The following is a 19,301-nucleotide window of genomic DNA, read 5'->3' on the forward strand; positions in this document are numbered from 1 at the left end:
TTGTGTGGCACGTAAGCCCAATTCTAGAGCCGCATCTCTGACCACATGTTTGGCAGGTGTTTGTGATGGGTAGAAGAGCTCCTTGGCTTTGAGATCATTGGCATTTCTCTGGTTCCTTTTCCATACATCCTGTTGCCAACAAGTGTGTTGGCACTTGTGAAAAATTGTGTCCCTTTGTTATGGAGTTTCTTCCAAGTTGATTTCTTCAGAATGAGGATCTTCGGAATGTAAGTGGAGCCCCAGGTAGATGGGATAGTGAAGAAGGCACAAAAACAGAAGTTGCTGGAAAGCTCGGCAGGTCTGGCAGCATCTGTCAAGAAAAAAATCAGAGTTAATGTTTCGGGTCCGGTGACCCTTCCTCAGAACTTTTCTTCACAGATGCTACTAGACCTGCTGAGCTTTTCCAGCAACTTCTGTTTTTGTTCCTGATTTACAGCATCCACAGTTCTTTCGTTTTTTATTTAGTGAAGAAGGCAGTTTGGTATGCTTGCCTTTATTGGTCAGTGCATTGAGTATAGGAGTTGGGAGCTCCTGTTGTGGCTGTACAAGACATTGGTTAGGCCACTATTGGAATACTGCGCACAATTCTTGTCTCCCTGGTATAGGAAGGATGTTGTGAAACTTGAAAGGGTTCAGAAAAGATTTACAAGGACTTTACCAGGGTTGGAGTGTTTGAGCTATAGGGAGAGGATGAAGAGGCTGGGACCATTTTTCCTGGAGCGTTGGAGGCTGAAGGGTGACTTCATAGAGGTTTATGAGGGGCATGGATGGAATAAATAGACAAGGTCTTTTTCCTGGGGTGGGGGAGTCCAACACTAGAGAGCGTAGGTTTAAGGTGAGAGGGGAAAAATTTAAAAGGGACCTAAGGGCCAGCTTTTTCACATAGAGCGTGGTGAGTATATGGAATGAGCTGCCAGAGGAAGTGGTGGAAGCTGGTACAATTACAACATTTTAAAGGCATCTGGATGGCTATATTAATAGGAAGGGTTAGAGGGATATGGGCCAAATGCTGACGAATGGAACTAGATTTATTTAGGATATCTGGTTGGCATAGATGGGTTGGACCGAAGAGTCTGATTCTGTGCTGTATATCTTTCTGACTCTATGAGGGAAGCCTTCAGGGTGTTCTTTTAAGTGCTTCCTTTGTCCTCCTCTCATTAAAGTGCCTTCCTTGAATTAGGCGAAGAAGATTTGCAGTGGTAGGCAGAACTTGTACACCCTGAGCATATGGCCTGCCCACCAGAGTTGGTGTCGGATGATCGTGGGCTTGATGCTAGTGCTGTTAGCTGCTTCAAGGATGCTGATGTCAGTGCACCTGTTTTCCCAGCTAATGCAGAGAATCCATCTCAAACAGCATTGATGGCACTTCCCAAGGGTCCTGAGATAGCACCTACACGTAGTCCAAGTTTCAAAGCCATATGGAGGTGTCAGACGGATGCTTATACACAAAGATCTCGGTATCAGCACGGATGTCACAGTCATCCAAAGGTGATGCTTACACATTTGATGCAACGTTGAATCTCTGTATCAATGTCAGTCTTAGAAGAGAAGTAGCTTCCCAGGTATGGGAAGCATTTCACTGTTGATCTTAATAGAGGGATGGACTGGAACTTGACCTGGGTTGGTAAAGGATTTGAATCTTCTGGAAGTTGAGGCTGAGACAAATTCTTCAGTATGCTTCCATGAAGACATTAAGTGAAGTTTGAAGATTCTCTTCCAAGAGAGTAGAGATGACATTGTCATTTGCATACTTAAGTCAATGACGTTTTCCTCTTGGATTTCAGCCGGTTGAGGTTGAAAGGTTCTCCATCCATCCTATAGGCAATGTCCACACCACAGGGAAGTTTGTTTTTGACCAAATGAAGAATGGTGGTGATGAAGATGGAGAAAAGGGTGGGTCAGATGTCACATCCATACTTGACCCTATCTGGATCTCAAAGGATCTTGTCATATAACCATTGGTGAGGATCATAGCCTGCATCTTGAGGACATGGCTAACATTGATGAATTTCACTGGACAGCTTGCAGGGTCTTCCATAGCACTTGTCGATTGATTGAGTCAAAAGCATTGGTCAGTTTGATGAAGATCATATGGTTGGTGATGTTTCTGCTTTTTTTTGGAGTTGCCAAGCAGTGAAAATCATCCATAGTTCTACGGTTTGGTTGGTCAGGAAGGATTTCCTCAGAGACTGAGAGAAGGCTTCTTGCAAGGATTTGAATGATGACCTTCCCGGTGATGGACCGTAGGGAGATTCCCGAATAGTTCCCACAGTCTACTTTACTTCCTTTCTCAAAGACCGTTGTGATGTCAGTCTGCCTGAGATTGGCAAGGATTTTATCTTTGTCCCAGATTTTCAGAAACAGTTTATGCAGATGGCAGGTAAGCTCTGCTCCTCCAAATTTAAAAATTTCCCCTGGAATCCCATCTATTCCTGCAGCTTTTCCATTCTTCATGTGTGTTATGGTGGCTTCAACTTCTGCCATACTAAGTGAGAGTTACCTGCTACTTCTTGTCAAGTCATAGAAGGAAAGTCATGAAGTGATTGTTAATGACAACATTCTTGATGGCAAATCCAGATTGATGCTCGTGTTTTCCTCCTGAAGGTGTAACCGCCAGCTGCCTCAGCTGCCTTTCTGCCTGCTTTTCGAGTCCCTTACAAGGCAGCAATATCAGTGTTGACGTGCCTGAGTTCATGGATAACAAGGACATTTCTGCGTTTTCATAGAAATCATCATAGAATCCCTACAGTGTGGAAGCAGGTCACATGGCCAGGCCATCGAGTCCACACCAACCCTCTGAAGAGTATCCCACCCAGATCCACCCCCACCCTACTCCTGTAATCCTGCATTTCCCATGGCTAATCCACCTAACCTGCATAACTTTGGGCTGTGGGAGAAAACTGGAGCACCCGGAGGAAACCAATACAGACATGGCGTGAACGTGCAAACTCCACGCGGATAGTGTGGAGACGGCAGGTTGATGAGCCCGTTGTACATGGTTTTCCAGCCAGGTTGGTAATAGACTATTTTTAGGCACCTCTTCTAGCCCTTCCCCTTCCTGGGTGAGCAAATTGGATCCTGAAAAGGGTTGCCCAGTCATGAAGAAAGCTGCCAAAATGCTCTTCTGTTCCTATGCCAAGAGTGAGGCAACTGAAACTCTGCCACCGGTCTGAAGCTAGGGAATTCCAGATCTCTCGATCCTGTATCCATCACATCACACTTCAGGACTTGTGTTGTGTGTGTGGGGTAGTTGAATTCCCCTAGTTAGATGCCTTGTGCAGGACATCTTTTAAAGTGGAGATGCTGTTGCACACTTGAATAATCTCTAACAGAGCAAGGTGGCAATCCATGGGAAGGACTTGGTAATATGGGTTCCTCTGAAAATTAGAGGGAGAAGGCTGGAATTTCTCATAGAATCATAGAATCTCCACAGTGTGGAAACAGGCCATTCAGCCCAACAAGTCCATACCAACCCTCCGAAGAGTATCCCACCCAGACCCATTCCCGTACCTTATCCCTGTAATCCTGCATTTCCTGTGGCTAATGCACCTAACCTGCACATTCCTAAACACAATGGGCAATTTAGCAAGGCTAATCCACTTAACTTGCACGTCTTTAGACTGTGGGAGGAAACTGGAGCACCCGGGGGAAACCCACGCAGACATAGGGAGAACGTGCAAACTCCACTCAGACAGTTGCCTGAGGTTGGAATCAAATCCGGGTCCCTGGCCCTGTGAGGCAGCAGTGCTAACCACTGAGCCACGTTGAGATGTTTATTTTCTGGCACTTGCATAATGTAAAATGTTGCATTTTATTTGTCAGCCTGAAGCTGATGTTATTTGTGCCTTCCTGGAGACTGTCACAAACTGTTTTAAGTATCTGAGAAGTTTTGAGAAATGTGTACACAAGGTAACCAACCATTACCTCTGTGGGGCTTTGCTACAAGATTTATTAGTGTGACAATTGCAGATGGTTGAACATAGACAGTTTCTTATGCAGTCTGGCAAGCATCTCCCAGGGGTTTTGGTAACTGACCTCCAACAATGTTAACCTTGCAAAGACATGACTTCAGTCCACTGATGTATTTTCCCATTGATTCCAAATACTCTAGGACTTCGTTGTGCCATTCTTTGCTGATGCCTTCATGTTGAAAGCAACCACTCCTGCTTCACTCTTCACTCTGGGTTTTTAAAAAAACAAACAAAAGATGTTAGCTACCTGAATGTTAAAAAAAATTGCTGGAAAATCCAAGCAGATCTTGAATAAATTGAAGATGTAGCAGGATTTAAGATTGTACAAAGACAAGAAGGATTTGTGATGGATTGGAAAGCAGGAAATACGAAATGATAAAGGACGATGGTATAAGACAACAGAGAATGGTAAAATTAACAGTGGATGGTCAGTAAATGGAAATAGGAGAATCATCTCCAAAAACTACCATTTATGAATAAAGAGATAAAAAGGTGTAGAGGTGGATGAACACAGTAGGCCAAGCAGCATCAGAGGAGCAGGAAAGCTGACATTTCGGGTCTAGACCCTTCTTCAGAAATGGGGGAGGGGAAGGGGATTCTGAAATAAATAAGGAGAGGGGGGAGGCGGATAGAAGATGGATAAAGGAGAAGATAGGTGGAGAGATTGGGGCAGATGTTATGATCTTTAGTCAGAAAGTTTGTAAAATGCCTCGTTAACAGACAGATTCTGTCTTCCACTTTCGTTCTGATTTTTCTTCCCTCTTAAGATTGAAGAATGGAATCTTATTTTGATTTTGCCCTTCAGAACTACTTCACTTAGTATGTGTTTCTTCAGTTTCCGATCATTTTCTTTATAGTAGCTATTCGTTTCACACCTCCACCGAACAGATCTTTTGTGTCTTTGCTGGCTATGCTACATCTCTTTTTTTTGCCTTCTGCTATTGTCTCTTCTGAGATTTAATCTCCACTACTTTCCACTCGATTGCTATCTTGATTTTGTTCTGCCTTTACCCTCCCCACTGCCATGCTGAACTTTGCCTGCCCTTGTGCTTGCTTAAAATTTCTTTGATCACTAACTTTTTCCAGTTCTGATGAAAGTCTATCAACTTGAAACGTTAATTCCCGTTTCTGTCTTCACAGATGTTGTCAGACAGACTGAATATGTCCAGTACTTTCTCTGTTTCTCATTCCTTATTTGGTCAGCCTCCTCATAGAGGTGAATATAACATGTAAAGACCCTTTTAAGACTTCTCATTAATTAGTCAACCGGGACAAATACATTCTTCTTTCACCCCACCCATTCTTTATCTCTTATTATTGTTAAGTGCTTCATGAGACTTCCATACAGAAAAAAGTTGCCAATTTCTCAGGTTTGGTTTTGAAACTTTACGTAAAGATTTCATGATATAAAACTCTAATGACTAGTTAATATTGATTGTCCCTTACTAACTGTCAAGTGAGCTATCAGGTCAGGTATTTTTTGCCATGCTTATTACTTTGTGACCTCACCAATGATAAGCAGCCTGTACATCCTGAAACACCTCTATTAAGCAATCAGTTGGGATAAGCAAGATTGAGGTGTGTGAATATTGACAGGTCTAGGATCCAATCTTGGGTTCACTGGCTATTGGAACCCACCAATCTGCTTAGATGAAGAGTAATATGTTTTCCCAAGATCCGAACCTCTGAGAATATCACTGAAACAGTATAAAAACCATGTTTCAAACTGTATTAAGAATTTCAGTGTGGCGATACAAATTATTGCATCACACAATTCCGATAACATTGCACCCTCTTTTTTTTTTTACCAGACCAGCGGTTAGATCTATGCAAGCTCAATCCAACAGACAGTGATACAATACGAGGGCAAATAGTAGGTAAGATCTTAAAAAGATCACTTTGTTTTAATTTTCTTTAGTTTTGGATTTGGAACCAAAAATGAAACCAAGCAAGCTTTGGAAGGAAATATTGCAATTTTAAAACAAGTTACAGCTGTAAACTTTATTTTCATAGTTGCTTTATTGAAAGAGGAGGGGAGATTTGCTGGGCTCATCAGCACCGTAGGTATGTGTTCAGGGCATTTGACCTGAGACAATCTGTTGACTCAACAACCAATCAGGACCAGTTATGTGGGTCAAGGGTGCTCAGCATGACAGCAAGTTTACATTAGCTCCTGGCAGGTGGGCACCCTGTGCATGAGCAATGCATAGGAGAAATCCCCCAGACTCTTAAAAAGACAAGATCCCCTCTGCTTGCAGAGACTTAAGAAAGAATTGGAAGATAGCTAGCTATTTTCATTCACCATTTGTGCATAAACTGCAGTTCTAACTAATGTATGAGAAACTGAATGATTAATATGCCACCTGTCCTTATCTTCACTAAAGAGCTGAAGGAATGTACAGAGATCAGAGGGATACAAAAATCAAATGGACACCTCACTGAGCCCTGTGAACTGGTACTATCGACTGTGTTCCCTTAATTTCTTTTGTCCACTTTTTTGGGTTACTTAAAGATAGTAAGAACTGCCAATGCTGGAGTCAGAGATAACACAGTGTGGAGCTGGAGGAACACAACATGCCTGGCAGCATCAGAGGAGCAGGAAAGCTGACGTTTCGGGTCGGGACTCTTCTTCACTTTTTGAATTACTTTTTGTTTTTCTGTCTCTCCCTCTATGTGTGAATCCAAGAAGAGAGAGGTTTAAGTTAGAGACTTCCAAGTTGATAATTAATGTTTTGATTGTCTGTGCTTAGAGCTGATTCATTTGTATGATTTATTGTTACATTTATTATTTTGGTGTTGGGTGCTTCTATTGGCTTCAATATAAAGGATTGAGCAGTTAAGGGACCGGGAGTCAGTTAACTGGTATTCCCACACTTGACACTATTCAGTAATCTTTGCTGAAGCATGCCGGATGTGAGAGAAGGATTGGGCTCACCTTTGCTGACTTTATAACCCTAAAGGTGGCCTCTGGGCTGAGACTTCAAGAAATTATGTTTGGAATTTCACATTCAGAAGCAATGACAACTATATTATCAATTTTGGAACTGAAATTGTTTTGTTGTCTCCAGTATATTGAAACTTAACATTGAAGACTTGAATTGTATAATTTACTTAAAATTTATGAAACCAAAGATTGTAATTTTTTTTTTCCTCTTCCAGTAAGTTTACAAACACGAGATCGAATAGGAACTGGTGGTCCTGTTGTCGATTGCAGAGGAATATTGGATAATGATCTACCTGAGGGGTGAGTAATGATTTTGTTTATTTGGATGCCTTGGAGGTGATTTTACCATGAGGACAATTTTATAAAAATCACAATTTCTTTGTAAATTTAGGTTCTCTCAATAGATGGTTTAGATATATTTCATATATTTCAAAACATTTAACATGTTCAAAAAAATACTAGTTCCAACACAGCTCATCTGTGTTAAAATCATTTCTATATGGCAGTAGTTAAACTTCCTGCACTTAGATTTCTATTTAGCAACAAAGTAAGTGACGCAAGAACACAGAGACCTGGGAATGTTTATACCCGAATCTTTGGACGAATTAACTGCTTCCCCAGCACCACCACCTTAGAGATGGCCGGTATATTCACCTCCATCCCCTGTTCTTCTCAAATTCTGGTATGCTACTGCTGTGTTCCACCATGAAAACTGATGCAAAGTACCTATTCAGTTCCCCCACCATTTCTTTGTTCCCCATTACAATTTCTCCAGTCTCATTTTCCAGCAGTCCAAGTTCCACTTTTGCCTTTTTCTTTATATATTTAAAAATCTCTTGAAATCTTCTTTTATATTACTGGCTATCTTACCCGTGTATTTCATCTTTCCCTCCTGTTATTGCTTTTCTATTTACTCTCTGCTGATTTTTAAAAGCTTCCCACTAATTGTTCACCACATTGTATGCTTTTTCTTTTGCTTCTATGCTGTCCCTGACTTCCTTTGTCAGCCATCGTTGCCTTGTCCTCACCTTATTATGTTTCTTCTTCCTTGGGATGAATTTCTGCTGTGCCCCCCGAATTACCCCTAGAAACTCCTGCCATTGCTACTCCACTTTCCAGCTAGACTTGCCTTCCAGTCAAATCTCAACAGCTCCTCCCTCATTCTTTTTAGTTAACTTTACTCAATTGTCATGCAATTACATCCTATTCCAGCTTCTCCCTCTCAAACTGCAGGGTGAATTATAACATATTGTGGTCATTGCCCCCTAGCAGCTCCTTCGTCTTAAGCTCCCTAATCAAGTCTGCCACATTATACATCGACAAATCCAGAATTGCCTGATCCCCAATGGGCTGTACCACAAGAGTCAATAAATGTGGAGCTGGAAAAGCACAGCAGGTCAGACAGCATCCAAGGAGCAGCGGAGTCAACATTTCAGGCTGAATCCCTTCATCAGGACTGGGGAGGGGGAGGGGAGCCCAGAAATGAATAGAGGGAGGGTGATGGGGCTGGTGGGAGGGTGGATGGGATGGAAACAAGTGGATGCAGGTAGGGGCTTATTGTGATTGGTCAGTGAGAAGGATGGAGTGGATAGGTGAGTTGGAAGATGGACAGGTTGGGGATGGAGAGATTTTGAAGCTAGTGAAGTTAATATTCAGATCTGCTACCAACCTGATTTTCCCAGTCCACTCGCATATTGAAGTCCCCCATGATTATTGTGATAGAAAAAGCATGTAAGAAAGATAATATCACTCTGATTTAATTTCTGTCCCATATCGTGATTCCTTGGTGGGGGGGGGGGCCCCTGTACATAACTCCAATCAGGGTCTTTTTTTTCTTTGTAGGTCTTCAACTTTACCCAGATTCTATGCTTTCTGACCTGACATCACTTCTTGCTATCGATTTAGTTTACCTTGCCGGCAAGGCAGCCCTGCTCCCTCTGCATATCTGCATGTCTTTTCGATATGGTGTAATCTTGGATATTTAATTCCCAGCCCTGAGTTCCTTGCAGCCATGTCTGTGTGACGCCCACAACATCATGTCCGCTAATTTCAATCTGTGCTACAAACTGATTTTGCCTTGTTTCATAAATTGCATGCATTTAAGTTCAACACCCTCAGACCTGTGTTGACTGCCCCACTTCTCTCAGTTGTCTTCTTATCTGCTGTGTCTAACATATGATCATACTAGCTGTAATATTAATATTCACATGGTTTTTTTCAACAAAAATGATTGATCTGAAAAATATGTGAAAATTTGTAAATACAAGCTAAATTTCAAACTCTGGCCATATCACATTCAACAATAACCCAGAGAAGGGTGTTGGAAAGGTTTTTAAAAATCTTATAACTGAGTTGCAGGTAGGCAGGGTGGTAAAGATGGCATTTGGTAAGCTTGCCTTCGTTGGTCAGAATATTGAGTATAGGATTTGGCAGACATGTTGCGGCTGTACAGGACATTGGTGAGGCTACTGCTAGAATGCTGCGTGCAATTCTGGGGTCGCCTTTCTATAGGAAAGACATTGTTATACTTGAGAGAGTGTGGAAAAGATTTGCCAGGATGTTGCTGGAACTGGAGGGTTTGAGTTATAGGCAGATGCTGAATAAGCTGAGGCTTTTCTCATTGGAGTGTTGGAGGCTGAGGAGTGACCTTATAGAAGTTTATAAAATCATGAGGGGCATGGATAGGGTGAATAGTGAAGGTCTTTTTCCTGGGGTGGGGGAGTCCAAAACTAGAGGGCATAAGTTTAAGTGAGAGGGGAAAGATTTAAAAAGGACCTGAGAGATAACTTTTTCATGCAGAGGGTGGTGCGTGTATGGAATGAGTTGCCAGAGGAAGTGATGGGGGCAGGTACAATCACACCATCTGAATGGGTTTTGAAAAGGAAAGCTTTAGAGGGACATGGGCCAAATGCTGGCAACTGGGACTACATCAGTTTAGGATATCTGGTTGGCGCAGACGAGTTGGACTAATGAGTCTCTTTCCATGCTGTATGACTCTGTGAGATATGAAGAAGACTACTACCAGATTGTGGTCAAAATTATTGGGGTCTGAGTGACATGAGCTTTGACAATATTTGTGGCAGGATCAGACAAGAAATCCAGTGAGGTCTTCTGCGACTTCAGGATTATCTCACTCCATCTTTTATGCTTTTGACAAGCGGGATGGCAAGTTGCCAATTCTGGGGATTTAGTGCTTGTTCAATGCCTTGTTAATGGTCAAAATCTACTCATTCATGTTTCGCTTCCTATCTTGCAAAAGATGCTGAACAAGCTAGATGTCAAGAAATTTTGACATGAAAGCAGAGAACCTGCTGACTTCATTTCACCACTTGGTCCAAAGGACCTCCAAGTTGCTCAGGTCTGGCATCTCTCCGATGCACTTGCAGCCTTTTCAGGAGGCACAGACTTCCATTGCAGGCCGCAACTGTTTCTGTCAATTTTGAAGGAAGGTGCAAGGGAGGGTCTACAGGGACAGCAGGGATGATCACTACCAAAAGCAATGGGGAATGTCCAGTCTGGAGTTGGGGAGGAAAAGCAGGGGTCGGGACCTGGACAATGACAGTGACAACAACAACAACAGGCTCAAGAAGGAGAGTGACCACCAGTGTGGCCTCAGGGGAGTGTAGAGGAGCAGAAGAGGCATCATTGAAGTTAAATGTCAGACTTCGGGGCAGGGAGGACACATGAAGGTGAAGTTTAATGTGTTGGGTCCCCACATTGGGGATAAGAAGTGGAAATGGGTTGTTGGAATAGTACAAGGTAAAAAGATACATTGAGCCTGTAGGCAGGGCGGTACCTGGTAACCACACGGAGCCTGGTTCTTACAGTGTCCACTGTGAGCTGTGTTCTCTACCACTATTTGCCATTCTCTAGATGCACAATGCAACTGATAAATGGTGGGGGCAACACCCAGGTTGAGCAGAGTCTGTGTCACTTTGGTGGGTGAAAGTGTGGGATCCATGTCTGCTGGACAGTAGGACTTTGAAGGATCAAATACATGAAGCATGCGTTTGTAAACTCCAGCTTCATTTCATAAAACATTTCTTTGCACACATGAAATGCATGCTGAGTGAATAAGCTTATGCGTCAAATGTTGGTCAAAGGCAGATTGCACCGTGCCATTGGTGCTAGCTAAACTAACATTGTCATCTCAGTGATGCATGATATAGCAGCAATAACTTAAAAGTAGGGCGAATACTGGCCAAAAGCACCCCATTGTTTTGGAGCTTCCAAGAGTACTGTGGAACAAGGGGAATATTGCTGCATCATTTAATGATGACAGGCTACAATGTATGCAGTGGAACGTGGAATGGTTGAGGTGTATCTGGGATAAGGAGGAGTTTGGAGTGCAACACGCACATACGTTTGGAGTGACGTAATGTTTATTCAACCAGTATAGCATTTTTACCAAATTGGTGGTCTGTGATGGAAGGGCTTTTGGAAGTGCAGTCCCACAGCCTGGAGTGATCTTGGGGGGTGCGCCAGTACGATCTGGACAGAATATGCCACACCATCATGGCGTGCTGTGTTCTGTACTATTGGAGCAGGCAATGTGATAGATTGCAAGGAACCAGCAGAACAGGAGTAGTTGTCCACGAAGAAGAATGAGAATATTGAGCTGGAAGAAGCTGTCCTTGTGGATGACAGAGCTCAGTTGTATTGGGCCTTTAAGTACTGACAGATCTTGATTGATACCTGCAAGAGATGCCAGCTTGGTTCAGAAGACATTTAATCATTATCAAGGTAAAGTTGCCAGTATTTAGTTGGTGTTGCGAGTGTGAACTTCAGCTGTTATTAGGTTTCTTTGTGTTCTGTTTTGTTGCTTGTCAATTGAAGTTCATGTTTGAATTTGCCCGATTGCTTTCCTGAATGTAATGTCCCCCATTAGACAATATTAAGATACTGGTGACCACTAGGCATTTGGAAAAGAGTATCATGAACACAGAGGGGATGTATCTCAGGACAGATACAATGTGTGGTGTGGTGGTTAAGCAGCAACTAGGGTGAGGTGATGGGGTAGTATATGCGAGGGAGTGTCTGTCATGCCGGATACTTGCCATAGGTGAGGGGACAGTGCTGGTTTGCTAGCACTTGGCCAGGGGCACAGGATCACCTCAGAATGGAATGGATGCAAGGGATGTCAAGCTTTCGGCATATATCTGCTGAATGGTGAGTTGTTCTGGGGATGGCACATGGTTAGTTTGGCTGCATTTGGATGTGAGAGATGCCACAGAGATGTAAAATACAGCCCATTTTGAAATTTTTGATCACTCATTGTGGTAGAACACAGATCTCAAAAAGTAATGATAATCTGTTACAAGTGCAACCCCACCTGGAATGCCATGAACAATTTAGATGTCTGTAATATAACACATGTAGGCTTTGTAAATCACGGAAGAAAGGGAAATCAAATTGATATTTAGCTGCAGACAACTTATTGGAAAAGAATAAGCAATAGAGCATTTATTTTCTGGAGTAGAGAATGTTATTTAGGTGGTCTAGATCTACAGCTTAAATTTAGTACACCAATAGTTTCATAATTATTTCATGCAAACCTTTGCCCAATGTTTTACCTTGATTTATTGTTGTTTCTACCTAGTTCATATGTCTTTATTCACTGATCTGCTGCCTAAGTCTTGTAGATGGGCACCTAGGAACTGAACACTCAAATTGTGGTCAAAGACCTGCAAACCATTTTGTTAGGCACTTAAACCATGTGGTATGTACTGAGAATCCATTTCTTTTGTGCAAAGTGTTACCATTTTCAGGAGGGAAGAAATTTGGTGCTAAGATTTAATTTTTTAAATAGAAAGTAAATTCATAGAAATTTGAGAAAGTAATAATGCAACTTAGGCAAGGCATAACTTCTAAATTGTAATGGTCATATGCAAAGCATTAGGCAGATCATGGAATCAATAACAGCATAGTTGAAAGCTGTGCATCTTGGTTTTTTTTTAAAACTACATTAGAATTCCTAGACATTAACTGAGTTGATGGCATGAAGAGTAACATTTGAATTAGCATTTTTGTGTACATTTCTTCAGAATAATTGGCAACTGGTAACTATTTAGTGAATAGTAAATGTTTTTGAATTTGTTTCACTGCTTATGCCTTTTCTGAATGTCAATATTACTGCATAGTAAGCAGTACAGCAAGTAATTTCAGCATGTGTGTATTAAGAGTCTGTAATGTGGAACAAAGTGTTTGACTTCTAGGATTTAGCTCATCTCAACAGATTATTAAATGTTACATTTGTTGAACTTGCATAATTTGACATCAGCGAGCACAATTTCTGAAAACTAGTTTGCAAATTCCATTTAAGCTGTGGAACTAACAATCCAAAAGAATTGCACGCCCTGGCTGCTGTGCTGTCACATTCTCCAGTTTCTTCAGCTGCTGTCGAGCACAGACTTTGGAGTTCTGTGCAACAGCTGGGCAAAGTAGAGGGAACACAGAGTACTTGCATCTAAACAGTTTAGATGTTCACATTTCTTGCATTTTTTGTAATTTTTTTTATCAGTAAATCTTTAAACCAGCATCTTTGTCTATTATATGGATGCTTGCTAGAAGTATTTGTAAAGAAGTGTCCTTATCTATTTTCCAGTTGCATTATTTACCTTGTCTCCAATGAAACAGAAGAATTTTTTATTTAGTGCGTACTTCCTGGCACTTATTTCTAATTTAATATTTTCAACTGAGTATTAAGACATAATTACAAAATGGTTACTATCTTTTTGTTAGGTCTACATTCATACTATATTTATTCTGTTAGTAATATCGTAGCTAAGGAATACTATTTGAATGCTGATTATACGTAATGTTGTAACAGGCCACTTTTTGAGGATGCTGGACCCGGAAGGCCGCTGAGCTGTATTATGGAAGACACGGTACCTTTTGCAGACATAAGTGGTGCTGCTGGCGGAGGGAACTGCCAATTGATAGAGTCTCCAAACCAGGAACAGAGACTGCAGACACAGCGAATCCGAAATTTTGGGGTTCGAGTTCAAACGCACATGCCACAAAGTCGGCCTCATGGCCATCAGTCACCTGTATTGCCAGAGGGATACGGTAAAGCTTGCACTCAGTAGTGTTTCCTTAACTAGTAATCAGACGGGAGTACTAAAATCAAACAGCTATTTTGTGATTGTCATAAATCATTGGTACTTTGAAAAATGCTTCATATATGAATTTTTATTCATAAAACAGTATACAGATTTACATTCTCACACTAACTGATGAATATAATTTAGATTTTTTATGAATAGACTGATTTCTTTCCATATTTGGTTCGGTAACAAACACTTAGCAGAGATTTTAGCAAACTTGTTGGCTTATTGTTTTTGACTAGAGACTGTTGGATGAGGTGATTCCATTATGACTCTGAGCACTAATAAAGTGAATAAAACACTGCAAGAGCTGCCACCTAGAACTTTTCATATAGCCATACAGATCCTGCTGCCTATTTACCACTTTCTTACCATTACTCAGAGCTCAAATAATCTTGTAGCAGCAATCTTGCTGAGTAACTGAGACTTCTTGCCCCCGTTATAGTCACTAATTCAAATGAATAACTTTGGATATAACATAAAATTTTAAAATTATCTCCATTCATATGATGGAGAATTGTGGAGTACATGAAAAATAATCTGAAGCTCCCTTAATTTGTACTCTGGTCTGTTGATCCTGAAATTATGCAAGTGTCTTCAGCTTTTGGATCTATGAATTTTCTTTCAAATTTGTAAATAATAAGGTATGCTTAATCAAGCAAGTGAAGCATAGGAAATAATACCTTAAGCACTTCCTATCAACTAGGTATAGAGAAACTGTGGCCAAAGACTGCTTCATCTCACTTTTCGGTAATACAAAGTAGCTCAAAGAAACATGACAATAATACAATTTAATTCACACTCCTTTTTCTTCATCACCTCCCTTGCAGCACTCACCTTTCTCTAATACCAATAAAAAGCTAATTGGGTTAGTCATTCCTCAGTTTCTGTGCACGTACATAGCAAATTTTGCCATTTTACATTTTACAAATCCTGCAGCTCTGATCTGAGCAGGTCACTTGATTAAACGTTTCATAGATGTTTGGCTAAATTGATTTTTTTTGACTGTGTAAGTTTTAAAATTAAATTCAAAATTGTAATACATGGCTTCCCATTTATAACTTCATAGAAAGGAAAATAAGGTGCCGCTACTGACAGAATTTTAACCAGCACATCAGCTGCAGTTTCTCTCAGTAGAAGCACAAACTTGACATCTTACGTTGATTATAAATGAAGAGAAGATGCAATTGACAGAACATATATTCAGTTTTCATGTTTTGTGTAACTGGAGTCTATGCAAGGAGAATATGTTGAATGTTTGCAGTGCAGATTATTCTGTAAGAGAAATAGTTATTTCTAGATTATTGTTTGTTTTCAGAGCAGAGAACAACTGTACAGGGACAGATCTATTTCTTGCACACACAGACTGGAGTCAGCACTTGGCATGATCCTCGAATTCCAAGGTTAATTAACAAAATTAACTACGCTTACGAAACACTTTCTGCTGCATAGATAATTTCACTTGTTCTAATGTAATTTGTAATTTTTTATGCAGGGACCTTACAAATTTTAACTATGATGAGCTTGGTCCTTTGCCTTCTGGGTGGGAAGTCAGAAGTACTGTGTCAGGAAGAATATATTTTGTGGATCACAACAACAGAACTACACAGTTTACAGATCCCAGACTGCACCATATAATGAAGTAAGCAATTTGAAGCACAATTTGCTCTGTTTTTAAGAATGACGCCTTTATTGTGATGTAAAAATAGGTATTAATTTTAACTCTAGCTGCCCCCTCCCAGACCTCTTCAAATTTTAGTACCTTTAGTTTGTCCAGGTATTTTCATGGTGTCATCCAATCATCTCCTGTCCTGTATAACCCTCTGATACCACAACATCTGGGGACTAACAGACCTTGCCAGTGTCATGTTTATGATACTTGATTCTTGGATGAATATGGTTGAATCAAATTTTTGCAGTAGCTTTTCTTGCCTTTTTTTTATTCATTCGTGGGATGTGGGCATCGCTGGCTGGCCAGCATTTATTGTTCATCCCTAGTTGCCCTTGGGAAGGCGGTCGTGAGCTGCCTTCTTGAACTGGTACAGTCCACATCCTGTACGTAAACCACAATGCTCTTAGGGAGGGAATTTCAGGATTTTGACTCAGCGACAGTGAAAGAATGGCAATATATTTCCAAGTCAGGATGGTTAGTGACTTGCAGGTTGGGGTGTTTCCATGTATCTGCTGCCCTTGCCCTTCCAAGTGGAAGTGGTCATGGGTTTGGAAGGTTCTGTCTTTAAGGATCTTTGGTGAATTTCTGCAGTACATCTTGTAGATAGTACATACTGCTACTACAGAGTGTCCCTGGTGGAGGCTTGTGGATGTGGTGCCAATCAAGCTGGTTGCTTCATGCTAGACGGTGTCAAACTTCTTGGGTGTTTTTGGAGCTTCACCTATCCAGGCAATTGGGGAGTATTCCATCACACTCCTGGCTTGCGCCTTGTTGATGATGGACAGGCTTTTGGGAGTCAAGAGGTGAGTTACTTACCAAAATGTTCCTAGCCTCTGAACTGTTCTTGTAGCCAGTGTTTATGAGAGTTTCTGGTCAATGGTAATCTCAGGGATGTTGATAGTGCGGGAATCAGGGATGGTGGTTAGATTGTCTCTTATTGGAGATGGTTATTGTCTGGCATTTGTGTGGCACAAATGTTACTTGCCACTTATCGCCCAAACATGTATATTGTCTGGATTTTATTACATTTGAGTATGGACTGCTTTAATATCTGAGGAGTTGCAAATGGGAGTGAACATTGTGCAATCATCTTCACACACACGGCTACTTATGACCTTACCATTGAGGGAAGGTCATTGATAAAGCAACTGAAGATGGTTGAGCATAGGACGCTACCCTGGGGAACACCTGCAGAGATGTCCTGGAGCTGAGATGATTGACCTTCAACAACCTCAACCATCTTCCTATGTGCCAGATATGATTCCAATCAGCCGAAAGTTTGCCACTGACACCGATTGTTTCCAGTTGTGGTAGGCCTCCTTGATGCCATACTTGGTTTAATGTGGCCTTGATGTCAAGGGCTATCACAACCTGCCTCTGGAATTCAGGTCTTTTGTCCATGTTTGAACCAAGGCAGTAATGAAACCTGGAATTGAGTGACCCTGGCAGAACCCAAACTTGGAGTCATTGAGCAGGTGCTGCCTGATGGCACCGCTGATGACACCTTCCATCACTTTACTGATGATCGAGAGTGGAGAGATAGGGTGGTAGTTGGCCGGATTAGATTTGTCCGGTTTTTCTGTATAGAATATACGTGGGCAATTTTCCACATTGTTGGGTAGCTGTACTGGAACAGCTTGGCTAGGGAGTGACAAGTCTGGAGCACAAATCTTCAGTACAGTTGCCGAAATGTTCCCAGGGCCTGTAGCCTTTGCACTATGCAGTGCCTCCAACCATTTCTTGATCTTCTTTATTGCGTACCTTCTTTCTTTCTACGCTCACTTTGTTTGTTGATTAACTGGCTGTACTTGGAGGATAATTTTACATTTATGCCTTATGCCCAATACTGTATTAATGAAGAGCATGATTGGAGATTTAACATGTAAAAAGCTGTCATTGTAGAGATGTCTGTGTAGCTGCCTATTCCTTCAGTGCAATTAAATCATGCTTAAGAACAGGCATAAGCCGTTCAGTGCTTCAAACCTGTTCAGTCAGAATATGACTGATATGTTATTAAATCTATCCATCTGCTTTGGTCCCATTCCCCTTAACACCCAAGACTAGCAAAAATCTTATCAATCTTAATTCTGTTAGCCTATATTGCTTTTTGTCAGAGAGATTGAATCTGCTGTGCAACCATTCAAGGTCAATACACCCCTTTCTAAGGTTTTTGCCCATAATCAAATACATTACGTCAAATATGGTTTTACGATGGCTTGTACATCTGTATCAAAACTTTTGTATACTTGCCCTATATTTATAAAGACTAACATTTTTGAATTTTTCCTTGTTAATAATTTTAGTTATCTGTAAACATGGACCCTAGACCATCTGTGCCTGTACCCTTCTGTCTGAGTAACAAGGTTTCAGGTTCAATTCCCACTCCAGGACTTGAGGGCAGAAATTAAGTCTGATGTCCTGGAGCGAGGGCTGCATTGTTCAAAGTGCTGTCTTTCAGAAGAGATGCTAAAATGAGGCCCTTTTCATCATCTAGGTGTATATAAAAAATCCCATGGCACTATTCGGAGAAGAGCAAGGGAGTTATCCTTAGTCTCCTGGCCAATATCTATCCTTCAAGCAGTATGACAGAAATCAGCTTGTTTGGCCATTTATCACATTGCTGTTTGTGGGAACTGCCATTGGGAGCTTGTTGTGCGCAAATTGGCTGTCATACATACTACATTACAACAGTGATTACACATTAGGTTCTTATTTGACTTTAAAGTACTTTGAGACATACAGTGGTCATTAATGCATATATGAATACAACATTTTGTGTTTCTTCTAAATCTCTTTGGACCTCCACTGTTCTTAACCTTTCACCACTTGAAAAATATTCTTTTTTTTTGATCAATATGAATGGCTTCACACTTATTTGCACTGTAATTCGTATACCACAGATTCGAACATGCACTCGGTCTGTCAATGTCTCTTGACGTTTTACTGCCAGCTTCTGACCATGCCTGTAGTCTTTGTGTCATCAACAAACTGGATTATGTGGCTCTCTGTTGTATTAGTTGATTCATAAATAATAGTGTTTCTTGATGCTTCTTTATAGCAACCCATCTCAATTGAAGGAATCAAACCAGCCATTGCCAGTGCAGACAGAGACACCTGTGGAAGAAGGAGAAGGAGAGTGGTCTGTCCCACGATGCGAGCGAGATCTGGTGCAGAAGTTGAAAGTTCTGAGGCATGAGCTTGCTTTGCAACAACCGCAAGCCGGGCATTGCCGCATTGAAGTCTCCAGAGATGAAATCTTTGAGGTAAAATTGAATTGTATGAGTCTTAAAGATTGTATATTTTTGCAGATGATAGCTGTTTGTATTTATCCCAGGAAACTTTGAAAGATGTATTTTATGATTTTTAAGAGAATCATTCAGGTTTTAATTTACAGAACATATTTAGCTGTACTTTGTTCTGTTTAGGAATCATATCGACAAGTGATGAAAATGAGGCCAAAGGATTTAAAGAAGCGTTTAATGGTCAAATTTAGAAGTGAAGAAGGGTTGGATTATGGTGGAGTCGCTAGGTGAGATTTATTTACACTGAGTGCATATTCATGTTATTGAAAAACAAGTATAGAACGGATTTGCCACAATGAGTTGTCT

The 19,301-nt window shown here is 41.1% G+C and overlaps 1 protein-coding gene across 1 annotated transcript; it reads left to right on the plus strand.

Moving 5' to 3' along the window:
• The first annotated feature begins 1,227 nt into the window (after positions 1-1,227).
• On the plus strand, positions 1,228-19,226 carry LOC125480984 (E3 ubiquitin-protein ligase SMURF1-like). Its single transcript, XM_048609743.1, has 10 exons — positions 1,228-1,488; positions 1,785-1,893; positions 2,297-2,380; positions 5,783-5,848; positions 7,131-7,215; positions 13,745-13,983; positions 15,340-15,424; positions 15,517-15,663; positions 18,752-18,956; positions 19,119-19,226. The coding sequence occupies exons 1-10, from the start codon at positions 1,228-1,230 to the stop codon at positions 19,224-19,226; spliced, it is 1,389 nt and encodes a 462-aa protein (XP_048465700.1).
• Positions 19,227-19,301: the final 75 nt, after the last annotated feature.

The sequence above is a fragment of the Rhincodon typus genome, chromosome 21, assembly GCF_021869965.1.
Source record: "Rhincodon typus isolate 14 chromosome 21, sRhiTyp1.1, whole genome shotgun sequence".
NCBI lineage: Eukaryota > Metazoa > Chordata > Chondrichthyes > Orectolobiformes > Rhincodontidae > Rhincodon > Rhincodon typus.

What these genes read in the sequence shown, in the direction of transcription:
- LOC125480984 (XM_048609743.1), top strand. Translation starts at nt 1,228, where the DNA reads ATGGCCTGCCCACCAGAGTTGGTGTCGGATGATCGTGGGCTTGATGCT. An exon ending in AATACGAGGGCAAATAGTAG is followed by an intron (nt 5,849 to 7,130) that starts GTAAGATCTTAA and finishes TTCCTCTTCCAG; the next exon opens with TAAGTTTACAAACACGAGAT. An exon ending in TGTATTGCCAGAGGGATACG is followed by an intron (nt 13,984 to 15,339) that starts GTAAAGCTTGCA and finishes GTTTGTTTTCAG; the next exon opens with AGCAGAGAACAACTGTACAG.